Source organism: Macaca thibetana, chromosome 12 (genome assembly GCF_024542745.1).
Source record: "Macaca thibetana thibetana isolate TM-01 chromosome 12, ASM2454274v1, whole genome shotgun sequence".
Lineage (NCBI taxonomy): Eukaryota > Metazoa > Chordata > Mammalia > Primates > Cercopithecidae > Macaca > Macaca thibetana.
Genome location: NC_065589.1, coordinates 39,300,053 through 39,324,099, shown reverse-complemented (window position 1 = coordinate 39,324,099; position 24,047 = coordinate 39,300,053). Strand labels below are relative to the sequence as shown.

At 40.0% G+C, this 24,047-nt stretch overlaps 1 protein-coding gene across 41 annotated transcripts in view; it reads left to right on the top strand.

The window, feature by feature from the left end:
• The window catches only part of ABI2 (abl interactor 2), a 113,740-nt gene that overhangs the window by 6,146 nt on the left and 83,547 nt on the right, over positions 1–24,047 (top strand). The window contains exon 2 of one of the 41 annotated variants that reach the window (XM_050750842.1): positions 12,627–12,738. The exons of the other annotated variants lie outside the window; for them this stretch is intronic. Within the exon in view, the coding sequence (XP_050606799.1) occupies positions 12,712–12,738 (27 nt within the window). The 5' untranslated portion in view covers positions 12,627–12,711. The remainder of the gene's footprint in view (positions 1–12,626; positions 12,739–24,047) is intronic. 41 annotated transcript variants of the gene reach the window in all.

Below are 24,047 nucleotides of genomic sequence, written 5' to 3'. Positions count from 1 at the left end.
CTCATACTTTTAAATCTTTTTTGTATGCACAACTGTATATCAATATTTTTGTAGAAATGGGTTTATGTTCTATATTCTGTACCTTTAAAAGAAACTTTTAAGGTTGGTGGGCTTGACTTTCTTTTTAAATGGATGTCATATAGTATATTGGGAGGAGATTGGTTATATTTATAAGTCGAGTTCTGTATGTTCTTGCAAATGGGAGAATCTGAAAATACCTAGAATGAAGGAGAAAGAGGTCAGTTGAGAGTAAGGAGACTGAGTAGAATTTGGGAGACTGTATTCCCCATAGATTAAGATGACTCAACTCATTTGAAATTGATCAAGGTTTACCATTCCTCAAGAAATTAGTCCCTAACTCTCAGCAGAGACATTTGGTGAATAGATTTTCAGTGACAAATCAGTCATCCTCAAGACCTTTGACAAGATTGCAAAAACAGGCTAATTTATATTTGAGCCCCTTGCTCTTTTAAACATTTTGTCATTTGTACACTTCCTACACTTTCTTGTCCAGTGAACTTAAGTGACCTCATAATTCCCGTTATTGATCCAGTCTCACCTCATTTCGCCCTTCCTTGAAGAACTTCCTGGTTCAAAATTGCTCTTTACCAAAATAATTAATTAATAAACTGTTCGTTTACTTTTTCTTTTTTTTTTTTTTGAGATGGAGCCTCACTCCTTCGCCCAGGTTAGAGTGCAGTGGTGTGATTTGGCTCACTGCAACCTCCAGCTCCTGGGTTCAAGCAATTCTCCTGCCTTAGCCTCCTGAGTAGTTGGGATTACAGGTGTGCGTCAGCACACCCAGCTAATTTTTGTATTTTTAGTAGAGACAGGGTTTCTCCATGTTGGCCAGGCTGGTCTCAAATTCCTGACCTCAAGTGATCAATCCGCCTCGGCCTCCCACAGTGCTGGGATTACAGGTGTGAACCATTGTGCCCAGCCTCATTTACTTTTTCTTCTTACCTTGGTATGGGTAATGTGTGAATGTATGATAGGTTTACTTTATTTAGAGTCACCTTTTCTCACCCAGAGAATAGTATATAAACCAAATTGATTTACTTATGTGTAAAATATGTAGTAGACATATATTTGAGCATGAGGTGCTTTTGGTGTTACTTTTTCTTTTAAAATGCAGGGAATTTAATAGTATGCAGTTTCAGTGTGTGTAAAGTAATCTTTTGGTGGATGAAGTGTATTTGGTGGATGAATATGCTGTGATTTGCTTACACCCACCCCAAATCCATTTTGTAGCACCCTACTCACTGTCCAGAGATTCTGGGAAAAAAACAATAGAGAAGACAAAGCCAATCTAGACACCATTTGACTCTACCTTGTGAATATTCTGAAAGTTACATTAGGCTAGTTGTAGATTTTTTTTTTTTAGACAGAGTCTCTGTCACCCAGGCTGGAGTGCAGTGGCACGATCTTGGCTTACTGCAACCTCTACCTCCTGGGTTCAAGCAATTCTTCTGTCTCAGCCTCCCGAGTAGCTGGGATTACAGGTGCACGCCACCACGCCTGGCTAATTTTTATATTTTTAGTAGAGACGGGGTTTCACCATATTGGCCAGGCTGGTCTCGAACTCCTGACCTTAGGTGATCCGCCCGCCTCAGCCTCCCAAAGTGCTGGGATTACTGTGTAAGCCACCGTGCCTGGCCTAGTTGTAGATTTTTGATAGCTTATGGTTGAATTTTTATGGGATTGGTTAATAGATTGGATTCATGAAGGAGCATGTAGGGCGACACCATTCTATTTTGGATTTTTCTTTTACTTTGTGTTTCCTTCCAGATACAAAGGTCCTAGAAAATGGAGTCATTTCTTAAACATTTCTGTATTTTCCCATTAGCCGTAGGGTGTTCTACATGTAGTAGCCACTCATTAAATAGTTGCTGAATGTAAGAAATACAGATTTGAATATGCAAGAGCCTATGCACTGAATTATTTTTATTGCTTTGTTTTTATTTTTTTTGAGACAGGGTCTCACTCTGTCACTCAGGCTGGAGTGTAGTAGCACGATTATGGGTCACTGCAGCTTGCACTCCCAAGCTCAAACAGTCCTCCCACTTCAGCTCCCAAAGTAGCTGGGACTACAGTCTTATGCCACCATGCCCAGCTAATTTTTTTTTTTTTTTTTTTGTTAGAGGTGGGATCTCACTATATTGCTCAGGCATAGCAACACCTGGGCTCAAGCAGTTGGTCTTGAAACACCTGGGCTCAAGCAGTTCTCCTGCGTTGGCTTCCCAAAGTGCTGGGATTACAGCTGTCAGCTGCCATGCCTGGCCTTGAATTATTTTATAAGTAGGATATAATTACCTGTAAATTTACCTTGCAAGCTTTTTCTATTTGATTTTTTGAGTGACATTTATGTTCTGTAAAGTTTTACAATACTTTTCATATTTGCGGAGTTCATGCAAAGAGCATAGTTTTGCTCTTTTTTCTTAAACAAGTAATATACTTTGTAGAAAATTTGAGTGATGTAACAGCTTTGTGTTGAATCATTTACAACATGAATTTTTTCTCATTTGATTTTTAAAGTCAGGTTTATTGAGGTTTAATACATATATGGAACAAATCACCCTTTTTAGGTGTAAAGGTTTATGAATTACGATAAACTTACATAGTCATGTAACCACCACAATGTAAAATTTTCCTTGTATCCTCTGTAGTCAGTCCTGTCCCTCCACTACTAGCCTTTGGTAAACACTGATATGTTTTCTGTCCCTCTAGTTTTTGCCTTTTCCAGAATGCCATATAAAGGGCATTATATAGTATAGAGCCTTTTGTGTTTGACTTCTTGGTACTAGAAGTCCTAATACGTTTGAAAATCATCAGTGTTACTGTGTTTTGTCAGTACTTTGTTCCTTCTTACTACTGAGTAATATTCTGTGGTATGAAAGAATCATAATTTGTTCATCTGTTCACCAACTGATGGATTTCTGGATTGTTTCTAGTTTTAGGCAGTGGTGAATATAGCTATAAATATTTGTATACAGGTGTTGGTGCAACCTAAGTCTTCACTCTTTTGGGTAAATTTTAGGGAACAGATCCACTGTTGTACCCTGGTGACAGTGGATGTATCTGCATAGGCTGCATAGGCAGCGTTTGAACTCCATCTGATCTGACTCTTGGCAGAGCACCTTGTGATCCTCTTGGAATATGAGATTATGGGAAGTTTGTGAGGACATTATGTGAAGCCCTTTCTCAATCTCTTCATCTGCCAAGGAATCTGTACATGATAACAGTGCCTCATCACCTCCTGGTTCTGATGAGATGAGGCTCTCTGTTGTACCCTTTTAAGTAGTAGCTGCAGGCTGTAAGACTTAGTTGCAGCATGGCATTGGCTCATCTGCAACAGAGTGTCATATCTATGTTGTAGTCACCTGGCTCCTTTTGTTTTGGTATTGCTCTGCATAAGGTCTGTACCTTTTACTACTATTCCTTCTGCTCTGTATGTAAATGGTAGGCTTTCTGAACCTAACAAGCACTTGGGCAGGTCTATCACACTGCCTTCTCTTTGCCTTGACAATAAATATCTAATAGTGGGATTATTACCATATGGTAAGTGTATGTTTAGCTTTATACAAATTGCCAAACTCTTTTCCAAAAACGATGGTACCATTTGCGTTCCCACCAGCAAAGATCCAGTTGTTCTTCGTCTTTGTCAGCATTTGGTTTTGTCAGGTTTTAAAATTTTAGCTGTTCTGTTGTTAGTGATGTCTCAAACGCCATATATGACAAGCCCACAACTAACATCATACTCAAGCATGAAAAGTTGAAACCTTTTCCTCTAAGATCAGGAATAAGACAGTGGTGCCCAATTTCACTAGTTCTATTTAATCAAGTACTGCAAAATACTAGAAATCCTAGCCAGCCAGTTAGGAAAGAAAAATAAATAAAAGGCATCAAAATTGGAAGAAGTTAAATTGTCTTTGTTTGCAAATGACATGATCCCTTATGTATACAAAACTCTAAAGACTCCACCAAAACTGTTAGAACTAATTAACAAATTTAGTAAAGTTGTAGGAGACAAGATCAACATGCAAAAATCTGTTGTGTTTCTACATATTAACTACAAACGATCTGAAAAAGAAATTAAGAAAACATTTCCATTTACAATGGCAGCAGAAAGAATAGAATACTTAGGAATAAATTTAACCAAGGAGGTGAAAGATTTGTACACTAAAAACTAAAAAACATTTATGAGAGTAATTGAAGAAGATGCAAACAAATGGAAAGATATCCTGTGCTCATGAATTGGAAGATTTGATATTGTTAAAATGTCCATACTACACAAACCCAACTATAGATTTAATGCACTGTCTATCAGTATTCCAGTGGTATTTTTCACAAAAATAGAAAGACCCTGAAAGTCATAGGAAACCACAAAAGACTTTGAATAGCCAAAGCAGTCTTGAATAAGAACAAAGTTGGAGGTATCATACTTCCTGATTTCAAACTATATTACAGAGCTATAGGCCAGGCATGGTGGCTCACGCCTGTTATCCCAGCACTTTGGGAGGCCGAGGCAGCCGTATCACCTGAGGTCAGGAGTTCAAGACCAGCATGGCCAGCGTGGAGAAACCTCATCTCTACTAAAAATACAAAAATTAGCTGGGCATGATGGCACATGCCTGTAGTTCCAGCTACTCAGGAGGCTGAGTTGGGAGAATCGCTTGAACCCAGGAGGTGGAGGTTGCAGTGAGCTGAGATCACGCCACTGCACTCCATCCTGGGCAACAGAGCGAAATTCTGTCTCAAGAGAAGCTATAGTAATCACAACAGGGTGTTACTGGCATAAAAGACACATAGACTAATGGAATACAATAGAGCCCAGAAATGTACCCACATCTGTGCAGTCAACTAAGCTTTGATAAAGGCACCAGGTACACAATGGGAAAGGATAATTCAGTAAATGGCATTGGGAGAACTATATCCACATGCAAAAGAATGAAATTGGATCGTTATATTACACACACAAATTAGCTAGAAATGGATTAAAGACTTAAATGTAAGATCTGAAATTATAAAACTCTTGGATATGGGTCAGATGTTTGTTCCCTTCAGATGTCTTGTTGAAATGTGATTCCTAGTGTTGGAGGTGGGTCTTGGTGGGAGATGACTGAATTATGGGGGCAGATCCCTCATGGATGGTGTAGCACCATCCCCTTGGTGATAAGTGAGTTCTTGCTTGCTTCACGTGAGAACTGGTTGTTTAAAATTAGTCTGGGAGCCCCCCCACCATGTGACATGCTGGCTCCACTTCTGCCATGATTACACCCCACCAGAAGTACATGCCAGCACTATGCTTTGTGTAAAGCCTGCAGAACCAAGAGCTGATTAAACCTCTTCTTTATAAATTACCCAGCCTTAGATATTCTTTCATATGATCATAAGAATGGACTGATACACTCCTAGAAGAAAACATAGGGGAAAAAGCTCCTTGATACTGGTCTTGGCAATGGTTTTTATATGACACCGAAAGCACAGGCAACAAAAGCAAGAAAAGATGAGAGTGACTACATCAAACTTAAAGGCTTCTGCACAGCAAAGGACACAAAATGAAAAGACACTGTATAGAATGGGAGAAAATGTGCAAACCATACACCTATCTGATAAAGGGTTTATATCCAGTATGTGTGTGCGTGTTTGTGTATGTGTATATATATGTGTGTGTGTGTGTGTGTATATATATATAAAGGACTCATACAACTTAATAGCAAGGAGGTGGAGAAAAGAGAATCCTTGTATTCAGTGGGAATGTAAATTGGAACAGCCATTTTGAAAAACTGGTTCCAGCGGGGCGTGGTGGCTCATGCCTGTCATTCAGCACTTTTGGAGGCCGAGGCTGGTGGATCACCTGAGGTCAGGAGTTGAAGACCAGCCTGGCCAATATGGTGAAACCCTGTCTCTCCTAAAAATAAAAAAATTAGCTGGGTGTGGTGGCGAGTGTCTGTAGACCCAGCTACTCCGAAGGCTGAAGCAGGAGAATTGCTTGAACCTGGGAGGCAGAGGTTGCAGTGAGCCGAGATCACGCCACTGCACTCCAGCCTGGGCAAGAGAGCAAGACTCCGTCTCAAAAAAAAAAAAAAAGGAAAACCAGTTCTCCCTAAAATTAAAAATAGTACAAACATATATCCCACTTCTGGGTATATATCCCTAGGGAATGAAATCATTATCTCAGAGAGACGTCTGCACACCCGTGTTTATTTCAGCATTATTCATGGTAGCTAATATATGGAAACAACCTAAGTGTCAGTGGATGAATGGATGAAGAAAATGTGTACTGTATGCACAGTTTTCCCTCAGTCTACATGGGGCATTGGTTCTAGGATCCCCAAGTATACCCAAATCTGCAGGTACTCAAATCCTGCAGTCACCCCTGCGGAACACGTGTATATGAAAAGTCATCCATCCATCTGTATATGTGGATGAATACCGTATTTGGTTGAAAATAATCTGTGTATATTGGACCACACAGTTCAAGGGTCAACTGCATATATAATAGAATATTATTCAGCCATAAAAAGAAGGAAACCCTACTATTTGTGACAACATGGATGAACCTGGAGAACATTATGGTAAGTGAAATAAGCCAGGCACAGAAAGACAAATACCGTATGATTTCACTTATATGAGGAATCTAAAAAGTTGAACCCATAGAATGAAGCAGAGAATAGAATGGTGTTTGCCAGGGGCCATTGGGAGGTGGGGAGAAATGGGGAGATGTTGGGCACAGGGCACAAGTTTGTGTTATAGGATGAATGTGTTTTGGGGGTGTAATGTACTATGTAGTAACTATAGTTAATAATATTGTATACTTGAAATTTACTAAGACAGTCAGTGTGTATATATATGTGTGTGTGTGTTTTTTTTTTTTTTGAGACAAGATCTTTTTCTGTTACCCAGGCTGGAGTGCAGTGGCATGATCATGGCTCACTGCAGCCTCACCTCCCCAGGTTCAAGTGATCCTCCCACCTCAGCCTTCCGAGTAGCTGGGACTATGTGCGTGTACCACCACACATTGCTAATTTTTATAGAGACAGGGTTTCGCCCTGTTGCCTAGGCTGGTCTCGAACTCCTGGGCTCTACCCATCCACCCACCTTGGCCTCCCAAAGTGCTGGGATTATAGGTGTGAGCTACTATTTGCCTGGTCAAGGGTAGATTTTAAGTGTTGCCCACTCCCCGCCCCCACCAAAGATAATCAAGAAATGATTATCTTGATTGTGATAACTATTTTACAGTTTATATGTATATCATGTCATCATGTTGTACACTTTAAATATATACAGTTTTTGTCAGTTATACCTCAGTAAAGCTGGGAAAAAAAAAAAACCCCAAAGCAAACTGAAGCAAAACCAAACAATATTGCCTACAAGCCACAAGCGATCAGCATCTAGCCTTGACATCATCTCCTGTTATACTCCTGTACCCTTCTTTGTTCACTCAACTTCAGCCACTTTGGCTTCCTTTTCTTGAACATACCAGGCATACTTCTGCCTCGGGGCCTTTTTACTTTGTACTTGTTATGCCCTCTGCCAGGAGTACTCTACTCCAAGATAGTTGCATGATTGGTTCTTTTACTTCAAGCTTTTGCTGATACATCACGTTCTTGGTGACCCCTTCTTGGTTACTCTGTGTAAAATTATAACATACTCCTGCCACTTGCTCACTCTCCCCTTGCTTATACTTATCTTTCCATGCTTTTTTTACCCCTACATATTTTCTTTTAACATACAGTGTATCTTATTTATTTGTGTGTTTTCCCTCCCTGGTAAGTGAGGGCAGAGATTTTTGTCTCTTACTCATTTCCAGTACCTGGAACAGTGCCTGGCACAAAATAGGCACTCCGTAAATATTTGCTAAATGAGCAAATTAGATCTTTTCTAGTAATTATTAGAAAATGTCTGAGGGCAGTGAAATAAATTAGTTTTGGGCCAGGCACAATGGCTCACTCCTGTAATCCTAGCACTTTGGGAGGCTGAGGTAGGCAGATTGCCTGAGCTCAGGAGTTTGAGACCAGCCTGGCCAACATGGTGAAACCCCATCTCTACTAAAAACAAAAAAATTTATCCGGGCATGTTGGTGTGCACCTGTAGTGCCTCGGGAGGCTGAGGCACAAGAGTCACTTGAACCCGAGAGGTTGCAGTGAGCCTAGATTGCACCACGGCACGCCAGCCTAGGCAACAGAGTGAGGCTCCATCTCAAAAAACAAAACAAAACAAAACAAAAACTTAGTTTTGCAAATTTGAAGAGTTGATAGATTTATGCTCTGGAAAATGAAAGTTGGCAAATACTTTTTATTTGTCCAGAATATTTAATGTAGATATGGCCAACAGAATTGACACTAATATTCCACATATGGTTGGTGCTTTAGAATTAAGCAGTTTATTTACAGTTACTTAGTGCAGGACTTACTTGATAATGGAAGATCATCAAATGTCTGAATTGATCTACAGCTTCCTGGGAGGTGTAAGCAAGGGAGATATTCCTATTATAACAAATCAGATGAGTCAACTCAAGTTTACCTCTGACTCTGCTAAACTAAAATTCTGTGAAGAGAGGAATTATGTTCATTTTTTTTTTTGCTTGTTATGTCCTCATTTCTTAGTGTTCAATAAATTTTTGTTGAGTAAAATGAACTTATGACTCATACCATTTATTTTATTATATGTTTTTTTTCCTTCCTGGTCATTCAAAAATCTTTATTGAGCATCTTTCCATTCTGTGAGGTCAGTGGTAAGTAACTCATGGACCAAGTCTAGTTCTGTTACCATTTTGATTTCTATGAAGAGTCTTTGTTGTAAATTTTGAATTAATGAAGTTGAATTGCATATAATATGGGACTATTTTTTTGTTTTTCTTGCTATTATGTGGCCTTACCCACTTATCTGTTGAAGACTTTGAATAAAGGCAAGGAGATAGGTTGTTAGGAACCTACGAAACAAAGTTGAATAGGGGAAGCCAACAAGGGATGCCAGCTTCTTTCAATATGTAGTACCAAAGTCTTCTGCCAGGAGATAGTGCTTAAATAGTGATTCCTTGTCTCCCTCAAAACCTTTTATTTATTTATTTATTTATTTATTTATTTTTGAGACAAGGTCTCACTCTGTCATCCAGGCTGGAGTGCAGTGGCGTGATCTCAGCTCACTGCAGCCTCTGCCTTCTGGTCTCAGGCACTCCTCCTGCCTCAGCCTCTCTAGTACTACTGCTGGGATTGCAGGTGCGTGCCACCATGCCTGGCTAATCTCCTTTAAAACCTTTTATTCTGAATATAGAAGAGCAGGCTAGGTTGACAAAAAAAGATTTAAATTGCTTGGCTTGATATAATGCTTATACACACACATATACACACACATCTCACTATTTTTGAGAGAAAAGTTTAAATTTATTGACATGAAATTTATATTATTTCTAGTTTTTAAATCATGCATTTGTTTATAATGTATTAACATGAATAATTATGAATTTTATTCATGTGTAAGTAATACAGTCTTTACCGTTAACAAAAGACCATGAGATCTGTGGAAGAAGAAAAAGGAGAGCTTTATTTCCTGTAGAGGATTACAGCCTGCATATTGGGAAGTGGAGCCTCCGGCCAAAACTAAAAGCAAGCGGCAGGCCGAGGCAGGTGGATCACCTGAGGTCAGGAGTTTGAGACCAGCCTGGCCAATGTGGTGAAACCTTGTCTCTACTAAAAATACAAAAATTAGCTGGATGTGGTGGCACACACCTGTAGTCCCAGTTACTTGGGAGGCTGAGGCAGGAGAATTGCTTAAACCCGGGAAGCGGAGGTTGCAGTTAGCTGAGATTGCTGCACTGCACTCTAGCCTGGAGGACAGAGCGAGACTGCGTCTCAAAAAACAAAACAAAAAAATTAATGTGAGCAGGTTAGTTTGTGGTACAAACATGTTATGTACATGTAATGACAAGGCATTATATTTGAGGTTTTTTTGTTCTTTTGAAATGAGTGATTAAAGACCCAATTTCTAGGGCTATTTATTTCTTTATTTTTGAAATAGAGATGGGATTGCCCAGGCTGATCTCCAACTCCTGACCTCAAAGACATCCTTCTGCCTGGGCCTCCCAAAGTGTTGAGATTACAGGTGTGAGCCACTGTGCCCAGCCCTTCAGAGTTACTAATGAGGTTTAAAAACATGTTTTTAGAAGTAGATTTAAAACTCTCTGATTAATTGAGATTGGTTTAATACTATTTGATGTTATTTGCATATAGGCTCTTCTGACAAAAATATGTTAATTAAATCATGTCCTCTTTGGCCACTAATCAGGTGCCCTTTCTGCCTTTCCAAAAGTAACAGTTTTTGTCCAAGTTAGTTAAAGCACTGTTTCTTGGTGTATGTGGTGGCTCACACCTCTAATCTCAGCACTTTGGGAGGCTGAGGTGGGAGGATTGCTTGAGCCCAGGAGTTTGAGACTACCCTCGGCAAAAAGACGAGAGACCCCATCTCTACAAAAATTATAGAAATTAGCTGGATATAGAGGTGTGTGATGGTGTGCCAGCTCCTTGGGAGGCTGAGATGGGAGGATTCCTTGAGCTCAGGAGGTGGAGGCTGCAGTGAGCACAGAGGCTGCAGTGACCCTTGATAGTGCTTGAAATGTCAGAAGTTACTATTCATTTATATATTTCCATTTGGTTCTTACTCCATGGTAAACCTTTGTGCTTAAACTTTGTTTAGAGACAGTCTTACTGAGCAGCTTAAGTTGTATCATCTTACAATTATAAGAAAATACTATAGGCCATTAATATTATTCATAGAAAGGAAACAATCTTTAATAATAAAACCCCAACAATGCCAGTAATTGCTTTAAAGTACTAATGGTGTATTTCCTGATGAAAATAATCAAGAACAATTTAATTTTTAAATAAACATATATATTTTTCCTTTTTTTCTGAGACAGAGTCTCTCGCTCTGTTGCCCAGGTTAGAGTGCAGTGGCGCGATCACGTCTCACTGCAACCTCTGCCTCCTGGGTTCAAGTGATTCTTCTGCCTTAGCCTCCTGAGTAGCTGTGATTACAGGGGACTGCCGCCACACCCGGCTAATTTTTGCATTTTTTTTTTTTGAGATGAATTTTCACTGTTATTGCCCAGGCTGGAGTGCAATGGCGTGATTTTTAGAGGTGAAGCCAGCAGGGCTTCTGGGTCGGGTGGGGACTTGGAGAACTTTTCTGTCTAGCTAAACGATTGTAAACATACCAATCTGCGCTCTGTGTCTGCTAAAGGTTTGTGAATGCACCAATCAGCACTCTGTGTCTGGCTAAAGGTCTGTAAATGTACCAATCAGCACTCTGTAAAATGGACCAATCAGTGCTCTGTAAAATGGACCAATCAGCAGGAAGTGGGCAGGGCCAAATAAGGGAATAAAAGCTGGCCACCGGCGCTAGCAGTGGCAACCCACTGGGGTCCCATTCCACGCTGTGGAGTATGCTTTCTTAGCTCTTCCGTGATAAATCTTGCTGCTGCTCACTCTCTGGGTCCGCACTACGTTTTTGAGGTGTAACACTCACCCTGAAGGTCTGCAGCTTCACTCCTGAAGCCAGCGAGACCAGGAACCCACCGGGAGGAATAAACAATTCCAGAGGCGCCACCCTTTAAGAGCTGTAACACTCACTGTGAAGGTCTGGTCTGCAGCTTCACCCTGAAGTCAAGCGAGACCACAAACCCACCGGAAGGAAGAAATTGCAGACACCTCTGAACATCTGAAGGAACAAACTCGGGACACACCATCTTCAAGAACTGTAACATTCACTGCGAGGGTCTGCGGCTTCATTCTTGAAGTCAGGGAGACCGAGAACCCACTGGAAGGAACCAATTCTGGACACAGTCTTAGCTCACTGCAGTTCTCCTCCTGGGTTCAAGCGATTCTCCTGCCTCAGCCTCCGGAGTTGCTGGGACTACCAGCGCCCGCCACCATGCCTGGCTAATTCGGTATTTTTAGTAGAGATGGGGTTTCACCATCTTGGCCAGTCTGGTCTCAAACTCCTGACCTCAGGTGATCCACCCACCTCGGCCTCCCAGAGTGCTGGCATTGCAGGCGTGAGCCACCGTGTCCGGCCCTAATTTTTGTATTTTTAGTAGAGATGGGATTTCACCACGTTGGCCAGGCTGGTTTCAAACTCCTTACCTCTAGTGATCCGCTGGCCTCGGCTTCTCAAAGTGCTGGGGTTACAGGTGTGAGGCACTGTGCCCGGCAGTATTTTCTTTTTTGATCAGATGAGTTTTGCTTTCGACAAAAATTTGCTTCTGGCTGGGCACGGTGGCTCACGCCTGTAATCCCAGCACTTTGGGAAGCCGAGGCGGACAAATCACCTGAGGTCAGGAGTTCGAGACTAGCCTGGACAACATGGTGAAAGCTCGTCTCTACTAAAAATAAAAAAAAAAATAAAGAAAAAAGAAAATTGCTTGTAATTCTATATTGAATCCAAATGAGATTTTAGAATAGTAAGTGCTTTCCCAACTATTTAAATCTTTGAAAAGTTTAGTGTTGCATATGTGCAAACCAGATAGGTCTACCAGATACTATTTTGGTTTTTGGTATATTTTTCAGGTTTTTGCTAACAACCACAAAAGACTGTTTTTTTTTGTTTGTTTGTTTTTTGTATATTAGAGGAAAATATTTCTGCAGCTTGGGAATATATGAGACTAATAAGCATGTGTATCACCAGTGTGTATGATACCATATTACTGCCCGAATGAACACATCAGCTATGAGAAGGAAGGTGAGAATTTGAGAAATACTGGTGTGTGTTTTGGGTTTATCCGTTACTGGAGTTACACATTTTCCCTTGTCATAATTCTTATAGCTTTTAGCTCTTCCTTATAGTCCATTGAGTTGAATTAACTCTTTTTCCCCCACCACATTTAACTCTAGGGGGTGTCAACTTGTGCTGTTCTCTTCCTCATTCCATGTTTCTGTTGTCTTTTAGTTAACATCTTGTCTTTGAGGGAAACAAATTAATTTCTTTAAGGGAAGTGAATTAAATACTTTGAGGGAAAGAGGAAAAAGAGAGCAGGGACAAAATAATAAACCCGTGGCCAAAGGAGGGTATGTATGATAAAATGTCATTCCTTTATTTTATCTTATATTCTTGCAGTGCTAGCTGTTAAAATGGACCCAGTAGACCTTAAATCTAGGCCCTTGTTTTTGCTGCCCCACTTCATGTGCTATAATGCATTTTAAAATTTATTCAAACATTCATTTCTTATAAACTTGAATTTGTTTTAATTTTGTATAGTTTTTCCTTATTTAGGAAGGACTTTGTATTCTTGTGTGTTTCATATAATAGAGTTTGAAACTAAGCTATTAAACTACGATGATTGTCCTAACATGTGTATCAGGTACTTTTTTGTGTTGTAGTTGGTTTTATTGGAGCCATTGCATGTCTCTAACAGGGTAATGAGTCATCATATGGAAAGCAAGGAAGTGATGGATTTGGTCTCTGGTCAAACCATAGAAGTGAGTTGAGTAACTCATTTTTTGCTCTATTTTTCCATCTGAAAATGGGAAGGAATATATCCCGACTCCCAGTTTATGCAAGTTTTGTTAATAGATAAAGGTGCACTGGTTTTCAACTAATCTTTTGTTCTTTTGTATGAAATTTCTGGTGGCATAGGAATTTAGAAAGAAATCGATAAACTTTTGATTTTTGTTCTGAAGATACTTCTAGCCTTGTAATCCCATAATGGACATAGGACCATGACACGAATAACCGTAGTATGTAGTAAATGGCATGATGACCACCCAAGGAAAATGTGCAGCAGAAACTCATGGTTCAATTTGACAGATGTTTATCAATCTCCGCCACGTGCGCCAAGCCTTTCTGAGCAGCTGAGAGAAGAGATAACAAAATAGTTTCTGTTTTAGAGAACAGGGAATAGAAAAGATATAAGGATTGAAATGATATTTTTATAATACTTTAGGTTTATTCTGCACAGGCAAACTGTCTCTTATACAACACATAACTGTTATGACACTTAGGTTTCCAACTAGGAAATTGTAGTTGCTTGTTTAGTTGTTGGGTCTTGGTAATGGCTTTTTGGTTTGGCAGTTTGTCTAAGGCCTGGCAGTTGTTTCAGGAACATTTACATATAGGATTAACCTTTTGTAATATTTTCAGAATCCTGCAGTTTGGATGCTTTCTAGATATTTAGGATTTGATCATTAACCAGGTGATAAATATAAACATGAAAAAAAATGATTTGGGCCAGGCGCAGGTGGCTCATCCTGTAATCCCGGCACTTTGGGAGGGTGAGGTGGGTGGATCACTTGAGGTCAGGAGTTTGAGACCAGCTTGGCCAACGTGGTGAACCCCCGTCTCTACTAAGTTTACATTGTGAAATTGAGGAGAAAGTACAGAAATTTCTCATATATTTTCTTCCTCCTGTTATGACTCCATTAAAATAGTCATTTAACAATCAAAAAATAAAAATAGTGCAAATTGAATAAATATTTCCACTGTCTAGGCTGCTGACCCTTATGACTCCAAAATAGTCATAACAATCAGGAAATAATATTGATATATTTCCACTGTCTAATCCTCAAGTCTCCATTAACATTTTGCCATTTTTTTCCAGTGATATCCTTTTTTTTTTTTTTTTTTTTTTTGAGGCGGAGTTTTACTCTTGTTGCCCAGGCTGGAGTGCAATGGTGCGATCTTTGCTCACTGCAACCTCCGCCTCCCAGGTTCAAGCGATTCTCCTTCCTCAGCCTCGTGAGTAGCTGAGATTACAGGCACACGCCATCATGCCTGGCTAATTTTTGTATTTTTAGTAAAGACAGGGTTTCACCACGTTGGTCAGGCTGGTCTCGAACTCCTGACCTCAGGTGATCCACCTGCCTCGGCCTCCCAAAGTGCTTGGATTACAGGCGTGAGCCACTGTGCCCGGACTTTCCTTTGTTTTTGTTGTGTGTTTTGTGTGCGTGTGTGTGTGTGTATGCATACTTTTAGGTGTTATATCTAAGAAACTATTGCCTAATCCAGAGTCTGAAGATTTTCTTCTAGGAGTTTTATAGTTTAACTCTTTTTTTTTTTTGAGATGGAGTCTGGCTCCATCACTCAGGCTGGAGTGCAGCGGCACGATCTCGTCTCACTGCAAGCTCCGCCTCCCGGGTTCACACCATTCTCCTGCCTCAGCCTCCTGAGTAGCTGGGACTACAGGCGCCTGCCACCATGCCCAGCTACTTTTTTGTGTGTGTGTATTTTTAGTAGAGACAGGGTTTCACCATGTTAGCCAGGATAGTCTCGATCTTCTGACCTCATGATCTGCCCGCCTCGGCCTCCCAAAGTGCTGGGATTATAAGCGAGAGCCACCGTGCCTGGCCAGTTTTAGCTCTTACCTTTAGATCTTTGATCCATTTGAGTTAATTTTTGCATATGTTGTAAAGTTAGGGGTTCATATTTACTCTCTTGCATGTCACTAACCAGTTGTCCCAACACCGTTTGTTTAAAAGTCTTTTCTTTCCCTCGTTGAATTGTTTTGGCATCTTTGTCAAAAATTACCCATAAATGTGTAGTTTTATTTCTGGACTCTGAATTCCATTGATTTATATGCCTTTCTGTATGCTAGTACTACAGTGTTTTTATTTACTGTACTTTTATAGTTTTAAAATTGTGATGTATGTATCTTCTACCTTTGTTCTTCTATTTCAGGATTATTTTGGCTATTCTATAGCCCCTGAATTTCCATATAAATTTTAGGATCATTTGTTAATTTCTGCCACAAAGGCAGCTGGGATTTTGACAGTAATTGTATTGAATCTGTAGATAAACTTGGGGAGCTATCTTAATGATAGTAACTTTTCTGATCCATGAATGTGATGTCTTTTCATTTACATCTTCTTAAAGTTTATTTCAATGATGTTTTGTAGTTTTCAGTGTTTAGTTTTTTTTTTTCCCTTTAGAGATGGGGTCTTGGTATGTCATGCAGGCTGGAATGCAGTGGTGTGATAATAGCTCACTGCAGCCTTGAACTCCTGTGCTCAAGTGATCATCCTGCCTCTGTCTCCCAGTTTTCTGGGACTACGGGTGTGTGCTGCTGTGCACGGCTAATTTTTGTATTTTTTGTAGAACCAGCATCTCACTTCATTGCTCAGGCTGGTCCCAAACTCCTGGCCTCAAGCAGTCCTCTGACTGTGGCCTCCCCAAGTGCTGGGATTACAGGAATGAACTACTGCACCCAGCCAGTTTTCAGTGTTTCAGTCTCGTACAGTCATGTGCAGCATAATGATGTTTTGGTCAATGATGGTCAGCATATATGATGGTGGTCCCATGAGATTATAACAGAGCTGAAAAATTCCTAACACCTAGTGACATGGTAGCCATCCTAATGTTGTAGCACAATGCATTACTCTCGTGTTTGTGGTGATTCTGGTGTAAACAAACCTACTTCGCTACTAGTCTTTATAGAAGAACAAAAGCAGAAGACACACACATCACAATTTTAAAACTATGAAAGTACAATAATGAAGACACTGTGGTACTGGTACACAGATACACATATAGATGTAGCAGCTGATTATCCAGGCTGTGTGTGGTGCTGCCGCATTCCTATAATCCCAGCTTTTTGGGAGCCTGAGATGGAAGGACTGCTTGAGTTCAGGAGTTCAAGGTTACAGTGATAATAATAAAGATGATTACTGGTATATGTATTTACGATATTATACTTTTTATTTTAGAGTTTACTCCTAGTTATTTAAAAAAAAAAGTTAACTGTAAAAGAGCCTCAGGCAGTCCTTTAGGAGGATTCCAGATGAAGGCATTGTTATCAGAGGAGATGACAGCTTCATATGTGTTATTGCCCGTGATGACCTTCCAGTGGGACAAGATGTGGAGGTGGAAGACTGTGATATTGATGATCCTGTCCCTGTGTAGGGTTAGGTTAATATGTGTGTGTCTCAGTTTTTAACAAAAAAAGTTAAAAAAGAAAAAAAAATTAAAAATAGAAAAAAGAGAAAATAAGGATATAAAGAAAAAAATTTTGTACAGCTGCATAATGTATTTGTTATTACAAGAGTCAAAAGTTTATAAAGTAAAAATTACAGTAAAGGTTAATTTATTATTGAGAGAAAATTTAAGAAATAAATTTAGTGTAGCATAACTCCACAGTGTTTTAAACTCTACAGTACTGTACAGTAATGTCCTAGGCCCTCCTATTACCCAGACATCTTCTAGTCCTGCAAGCTGCATTCATGGTAAGTGCCCTATGCAGGTATACCATTTTTTATCTTTTATGCTGTGTTGTTACTGTACCTTCTCTATGTTGAGATATTCAGATGCTTACCATTATGTTAAAATTCTCTACAGTATTCCGTATGGTAACATGCTGTACAGGTTTGTCATGTAGGAGCAGTAGGCTATACCATAATAGCCTAGGTGTGTTATGCTCTTTCATCTAGATTTGCGAAGTTTACTCTGTGATGTGACAGAATTGCCTAATGACGCATTTCTCAGAATGTATATCCCTGTTAAGTGATGCATGACTGTACTTCTGTTTCTAAATTTATTACTAAATATTTTATTCTTTTTCTATTGTGAATGGAATTTGTAATTTTTTTTCAGATTACAATTATCATATAAAAATACAGTTGATTTTGTATATTGATCTTTTATGGTGACTTAAACTTGAATTAAAATTACGTCTAAAATTCCATTTTGCATTTCCACTAGCTACCATTCAAGTGCTCCATAGCCACGTGTGGCTAGTGACTACCATGTCTAATAGATATGATTATTTTCAATATTGCAGTTTTATTAGATATCCAATAAAAGCCAAAAAATGAGTACCCCTTTTACCTCTAATTTCCTTCTGTCCAGACACACTTCATTTATGCATTTATTTATTTTTCGAGACAGAGTCTCACTCTGTCGCCCAGACTGGAGTGCAGTAGCATGGTCTTCGCTCACAGCAACCTCTGCCTCCCAGGTTCAAGTGATTCTCCTGCCTCAGCCTCCAGAGTAACTAGGACTACAGGCATGTGCCACCACACCTGGCTAATGTTTTCATATTTTTAGTAGAGATGGGGTTTTCCCTGTTGGTCAGGCTAGTCTCGAACTTTTGGCCTCAAGTGATCAGTCCACCTTGGCCTCCCAAAGTGTTGGGATTACAGGTGTGAGCCACCATGTGAGGCCCAGAAGTACTTTAAACTCTTATCTGTTTCTTCTGGTATTCATCTCTATATGTCCATGTGATATGCCCATATTGCTATTTTTTGAGATTCAGACATTTTTACTATGAGAAATGGTAACTTAGCTTTCTTATATTTTTTCCTATCTTCTTAACATGTAGATTTAGCAACTTTTAGATTTATTCATTGTATCCGTTATATCTATGTAAGTAATCACAGCTGAAGCATAGAGTGGATTGTGATTAGATTTTATTTATTTATTTAATTTTGAGACAAGGTTTGGCTCTGTCACCCAGGCTAGAGTGCAGTGGCGCAATCTCAGCTCACTGCAACCTCCACCTCCCGGGCTCAAGCCAACCTCCCACCTTGGCCTCCAAGTAGCTGGGACTACAGGCGTGCTCCTCCACTCGCTGCAAATTTTTGTATTTTTTTATAGAGACAGGGTTTCACCATGTTGCCCAGGCTAGTCTCAAACTCCTGAGCTCAAGTGATCTTCCCGCCTCAGCCTTCCAAAGTGCTGGGATTACAGGTGTGAGCCACTGCGCCCAGCCAGTTAGACTTCTTAAACAAATTTTTTCTTTTCCTTGGCACTAATAATTCATTTTTTGACTTGCTTAGTTACCTATGAATCTATCTTTAGTTCATCTCTAAACTCTCCCCTGGATGTATGAATCTAATATGAACATACTGAAACTTATCAGTAATCTATCAGTTGTTGAGAGCTTCAAAGGGACTGAATTTTTACCATATCTGGAAGTTAACAGGTTAGCTAGGGAGTTTCATGGGTGCTGTGGCAAAAGAGGTGAGACTTCTAGGTCAAAGGCATAGGACTTTATTACAACAACAATAATAGCCAGCATATTAGCATTTTCTTGCACTGTACTGGTTCCCAAGGCCCCAGTTCACATATTGTGATAGGAAAGGCCCAGGTGATAACTGGTATATGCAAGGGTTGTATTACAGGGAAGAACCCTGAATTTAGGAAACCTAAATCTTTTATATTGGTCTGTGAACATGTCTGCCCTTTGCTCCAGAGGGATATGCTATCTTAGTATCTTCTAAGACTGTTTTTGATATAAACATTCGGAAAAGATGGTCTGGAATAAAGGTAGTCAGTACTTCTGCTCACATGAGTGCAGAGACCTATGGAAAATTGTCTTCTAATATCAGTTTCATCCCTCCTCCCCCAGAGAAGACATAAGTATGTCCCCTTTGCCATTCTCCAATCTGGATTGTCTGGATTGTTAACATTTTAGTCCTGCTTCACAGCTGTCATCTCAGAAGTTTCCTTTGCTGTCAACCTTGGATTTCCCTTTTCCTCTTTGATGTAGATCCTATTTTCTGGATCCCATGCTTCTTTCTAGGCTTTCTGTTTTGACAGTGCATATCCTCTGGTGCTTCCTGACAAAGAAGACATGGAAAGTTAAGAAAAGAAGACTGGGTGTGGTGGCTCATTCCTGTAATCCTAGTACTTTGGGAGGCCATGGTAAGAGGATTGCTGGAGCTCAGGTGGGAAGACTGGCCTGAGCAACATGGTGAGATGTTTCTACTAAAAAGAATTAAAAAAAAAAAAAAATAGCCAGGCCTGGTGGTGTGCGCCTGTAGTCCAGACTACTTGAGAGACTGAGGCTAGAGGATTGCTTGAGCCTGAGAGGTTGAGGCTGCAGTGAGCTGTCATTGCACCACTGCACTCTAGCCTGGGAGACAAAGGAGGACCCTGTCTCAAAAAACGAAAACAACAAAAAACAAAAAACCCAAGAGGCCAGGTATGGTAGCTCATGCCTGTACTGTTTTGATCCCAGCACTTTGGGAGGCCGAGGTGGGCGGATCATCAGAGGTCTGGAGTTCCAGACCAGCCTGACCAACATGGAGAAACCCTATCTCTACTAAAAAAATGCAAAATTAGCCAGGCGTGGTGGCACATGCCTGTAATCCCAGCTACTCAGGAGGCTGAGGCAGGAGAATCGCTTGAACCTGGGAGGTGGAGGTTGCTGTGAGCCAAGATTGCACCATTGCACTCCAGCCTGGGCAACAAGAGCGAAACTCTGTCTCAAAAACAAAAACAAAAACAACAAAAAACCAAGAAACCCCTGGTGTGCTGAAAATCTTCAACTTTCACTAGATGGTTTGACTAGATGTAGAATTATAGGTTGGAAATAATTTTTTCTCCAGATTGTAAAGGCATTCTTTTAGTTTATTGTCTCCTAGCTTTTGGTGTTGCCTTTGAAAAGTCAAGTACTGTTTTGATTCTCAGTTCTTTGTATATAGTTTTTTCTTCTCTCTCTGAAAGCTTATAGAATCATTTATTTGTTATGATGATGATCCTTCCTATGGGTCTTTTTCATTAATTGTACAGTGCACTTAATGAGTGCACTTAGTGGAGACATACTTTTCAGCTCTGAAAAAATTAACTTGTATTTTTTTGAGACAAGGTCTTGCTCTGTCACCCAGGCTGGAGTGCAGTGTTGTAATCATGGCTCACTACAACCTTAGACTCCTGGGATCTCATGCCTTAGCCTCCCAAGTAGCTGGGACCATAGGGATGTGCCATCACACCGGGCTAATTTTTAAATTAAATTAAATTAAATTAAATTTTATTTTGAGGCAGAGTCTTGCTCTGTCACCCAGCCTGGAGTGCATTGGCGCAATCTCGGCTCCCTGCAACTTCCACCTCTCAGGTTCAAGCAATTCTCCTGCCTTAGCCTCTTGAGTAGCTGGGACTACAGGCGCACGCTGCCACGCCTGGCTAATTTTTTGTATTTTAGTAGAGACGGGGTCTCACCGTGTTACCTAGGCTGGTCTCGAACTTCTGAGCTCAGGCCATCCGCCCACCTTGGCCTCCCAAAGTGCTATGATTGCAGGTGTTAGCCACCATGCCCGGCCAAATTTTTAAATTTTTTTGTGGAGATGATGTCTCGCCATGTTGCCCAGTGTCGAACTCCTGGGCTCAAGCAATCTTCCTACCTCGACCTCCCAAAGTGTTGGGATTATAGGCATGAACCACCATACTCGGCAGCATATTTTAAAATGCAGTTATTTCTAAAAGTTTTTGGTTTTACACATTTTTTTTTTTTTTTTAGGTAATAAGATGTATTGTAAGGATTATAAGAACCTTTATGCTTACATATGGTAGAGTATACTTCACATTGTCCCTGTCTTTTTTGTGGGGGAGGGAATGACTGAAAGCATTGGGAATGTTTAAGGCAAATGAGTTAAAAAAAAACTAAGAACGATTACTTCTTCAAATAATGAGGAAAGTGTTTTTAAAGCTTTTGTCCGTTTTTAAAAAGCAAGTTTCACGTTAGATTTCTTACGAAACTTGGTTTTTTCCTAATATAAAATAGATATAAAATTTGTGATTTGTTACTTTTTATGTAAGCATATATAGTCCAGTATAAAATGACCAACTTCCAAATATGTTCCATAAAAGAATCATATTTTATAGCTGAAGATGACCTAAAAATCCAGTCCCTTTAATATAACTTATGGTAACTGAGTCCTTGGGAGTATAAATTAATTATTTAAGAGCAAGTAAGATAGTAACAGAGCTAGAACAATAACTCAAATGCCCTTATCCATTCTAGTATCCACAGCATTTCTAGAAACCTCACTTAAGGCTTTAATGTGATAGGTTTTACTCAAAATAGTCAACCACAAGTGTAGCAAATAGCTAGGTGACTTTATGTTCTGAATCTCATGAAGATTAACCTCTGATCATTTGTTTTATTTCTAAATAACCGCCTTTTTCTCAAGTGCTCCTCTGACACTTTTGGTGTGTAGGTGAATATCAAGTTAACCTGCCTCAGTTATTTCCAGTTTGTCTGTACATATGTTGTCTAGGCAGATGGCATAACGTATTTTAAAAGTGTCATGTTATTGAGAACTGAAGCCAGTATATGTTAAATGATTAAAAGGAATAATTTAAAGAATTTTAGGATTCTTTGGTCTCAAGTGACAGAAACTGAATTTGGTTTTTGGTTTTTTTTTTTTTTTTTGAGACAGAGTCTCACTCTGTTGCCCAGGCTGGAGTGCAGTGGTGCAGTCTTGGCTCACTCAAACAATTCTCCTGCCTCAGCCTCCTGAGTAGCTGAGACTACAGGTGCGGGCCACCACACCTGGCTAATTTTTGTATTTTTAGTAGAGATGAGGTTTCACCATGTTGACCAGCCCGTCTCGAACTCCTGACCTCCTGTGATCCATCCGCCTCAGCCTCCTAAAATGCTGAGATTACAGGCTTGAGCCACTGTGCCTGGCCTGTTTTTTTTTTGTGTGTGTGTGTGTGTGTTTGTGTGTGTGTGTTTGTTTTTGAGACAGGGCCTTGCTCCGTTGCCCAGGCTGGAATGCAATGGTATAGTCATAGCTCGCTATATCTTCACTGCAGCTTTGAACTCCTGTGTTTAAGTGATCCTCCCTTCTCCGCCTCCCAAGTAGCTGGGACTACAGGTGTATGCCATCATCCCTGGCAAGTTTATTTTTATTTTTTGTAGAGACAGGGTCTTGCTCTGTTGCCCAGGATGATCTTGAACTCCTGGCCTCAAGTGATTCTTCTGCCTTGTCTTCCCAAAGTGCTGGGATTACAGGTGTGAGCCACCACACCCAGCCAGAAATGTAGTTTGAACAAACTTAAACAACAAAATGTGAATTTATTAGTTATTAATTAAACCATGTGAAGGAGCAGGAATCACTGGAATCAGGAACTCAAACACCTTTAGAACTCTGTCTCATTTCTACTTCTTTATGCATGTTGGCTTCATCCTTTCAGATGGGCATACTTCATTTACTGTGAGATATCCTTTCATGTGTTTTGGGCCTTGCGTATTAATAGTTCTGACATCAGAAGACAAAAGCATTCTCTCTTTTAGAATCAGTTTGAAAAATTCAGCCAGGCATGGTGATTTACACCTGTAATTCTAGCACTTTGGGAGGCTGAGGTGGGCAGATCACTTGAATCCAGCCTGGCTAACATGGCGAAACCCAATCTCTGCTAAAACAAAACAGAACATAACACAAATTAGCTGGGTGTAATGGTGCACATCTGTAATCTTAGCTGCTCTGGAGGCTGAGGCACAAGAATTGCTTGAGCCTGTGAGCAGAGGTTGCAGTGAGCCGATATCGTGCCATTGCACTTCAGCCTGGGTGACAGAGTGAGACACTCTGTCTCAAAAAGAAACAAAAACAAAACAAAACAAAAAAAACCAAAACCCGAAAAACGAAAACAAAAAACAAAAGAAAAGTCCAGGGAGGGATCTATGTCATGGTTCTGTTGCTTGAACAAAATCACTGTGGGCCTGAAGTGGGCAAATGTATTGGAATTTCCCTAGCATAGGTCAGACTGTGGAGTGTGTGATGGAGAGAAGGCATTTTGTTTTCCTTTTTAATCAAGATGCTTCTGAGACAAACGTGATCTATGACAGATTAAATAAAGTTTTTTAATAACATAATCAGTCTTTTTATATATGCCTTTTTATTTTCCTTCATTTTCTTATGAGCTGAAGACTTCTAATTCCCAAGTTGATAGAATTTTCACTGATTACATTTTCACTTGAGTTCTTATGAGTGATGTCTTGATTTAGAGTATTCAGCCTGTAGTTTCTCTCATTTGTAGAATGTACAAAGATCCCAAATCTGTACTTTGCTTAATGTAAAAGAATCAATATTTTTTAATCTGTTGTAGTTAGACAATATACAGGTTATATTTAAATATGTTCAAGTATATAAATGTGTGTGTCTTAGTTCATTGGTCCTTCTAAAACTTAGTTCATTGGTCCTTCTAAAATCTTAGGCTAGGTAACTTAGCAGAGATTTAGTGCTCGCGGTTTTAGAGGCTGGGAAGTCCAAGAGCAAGACGTCAGCGGATTTGGTGTCTGATGATCACCTGTTCCTCATAAATGGTGCCTTCTGTGT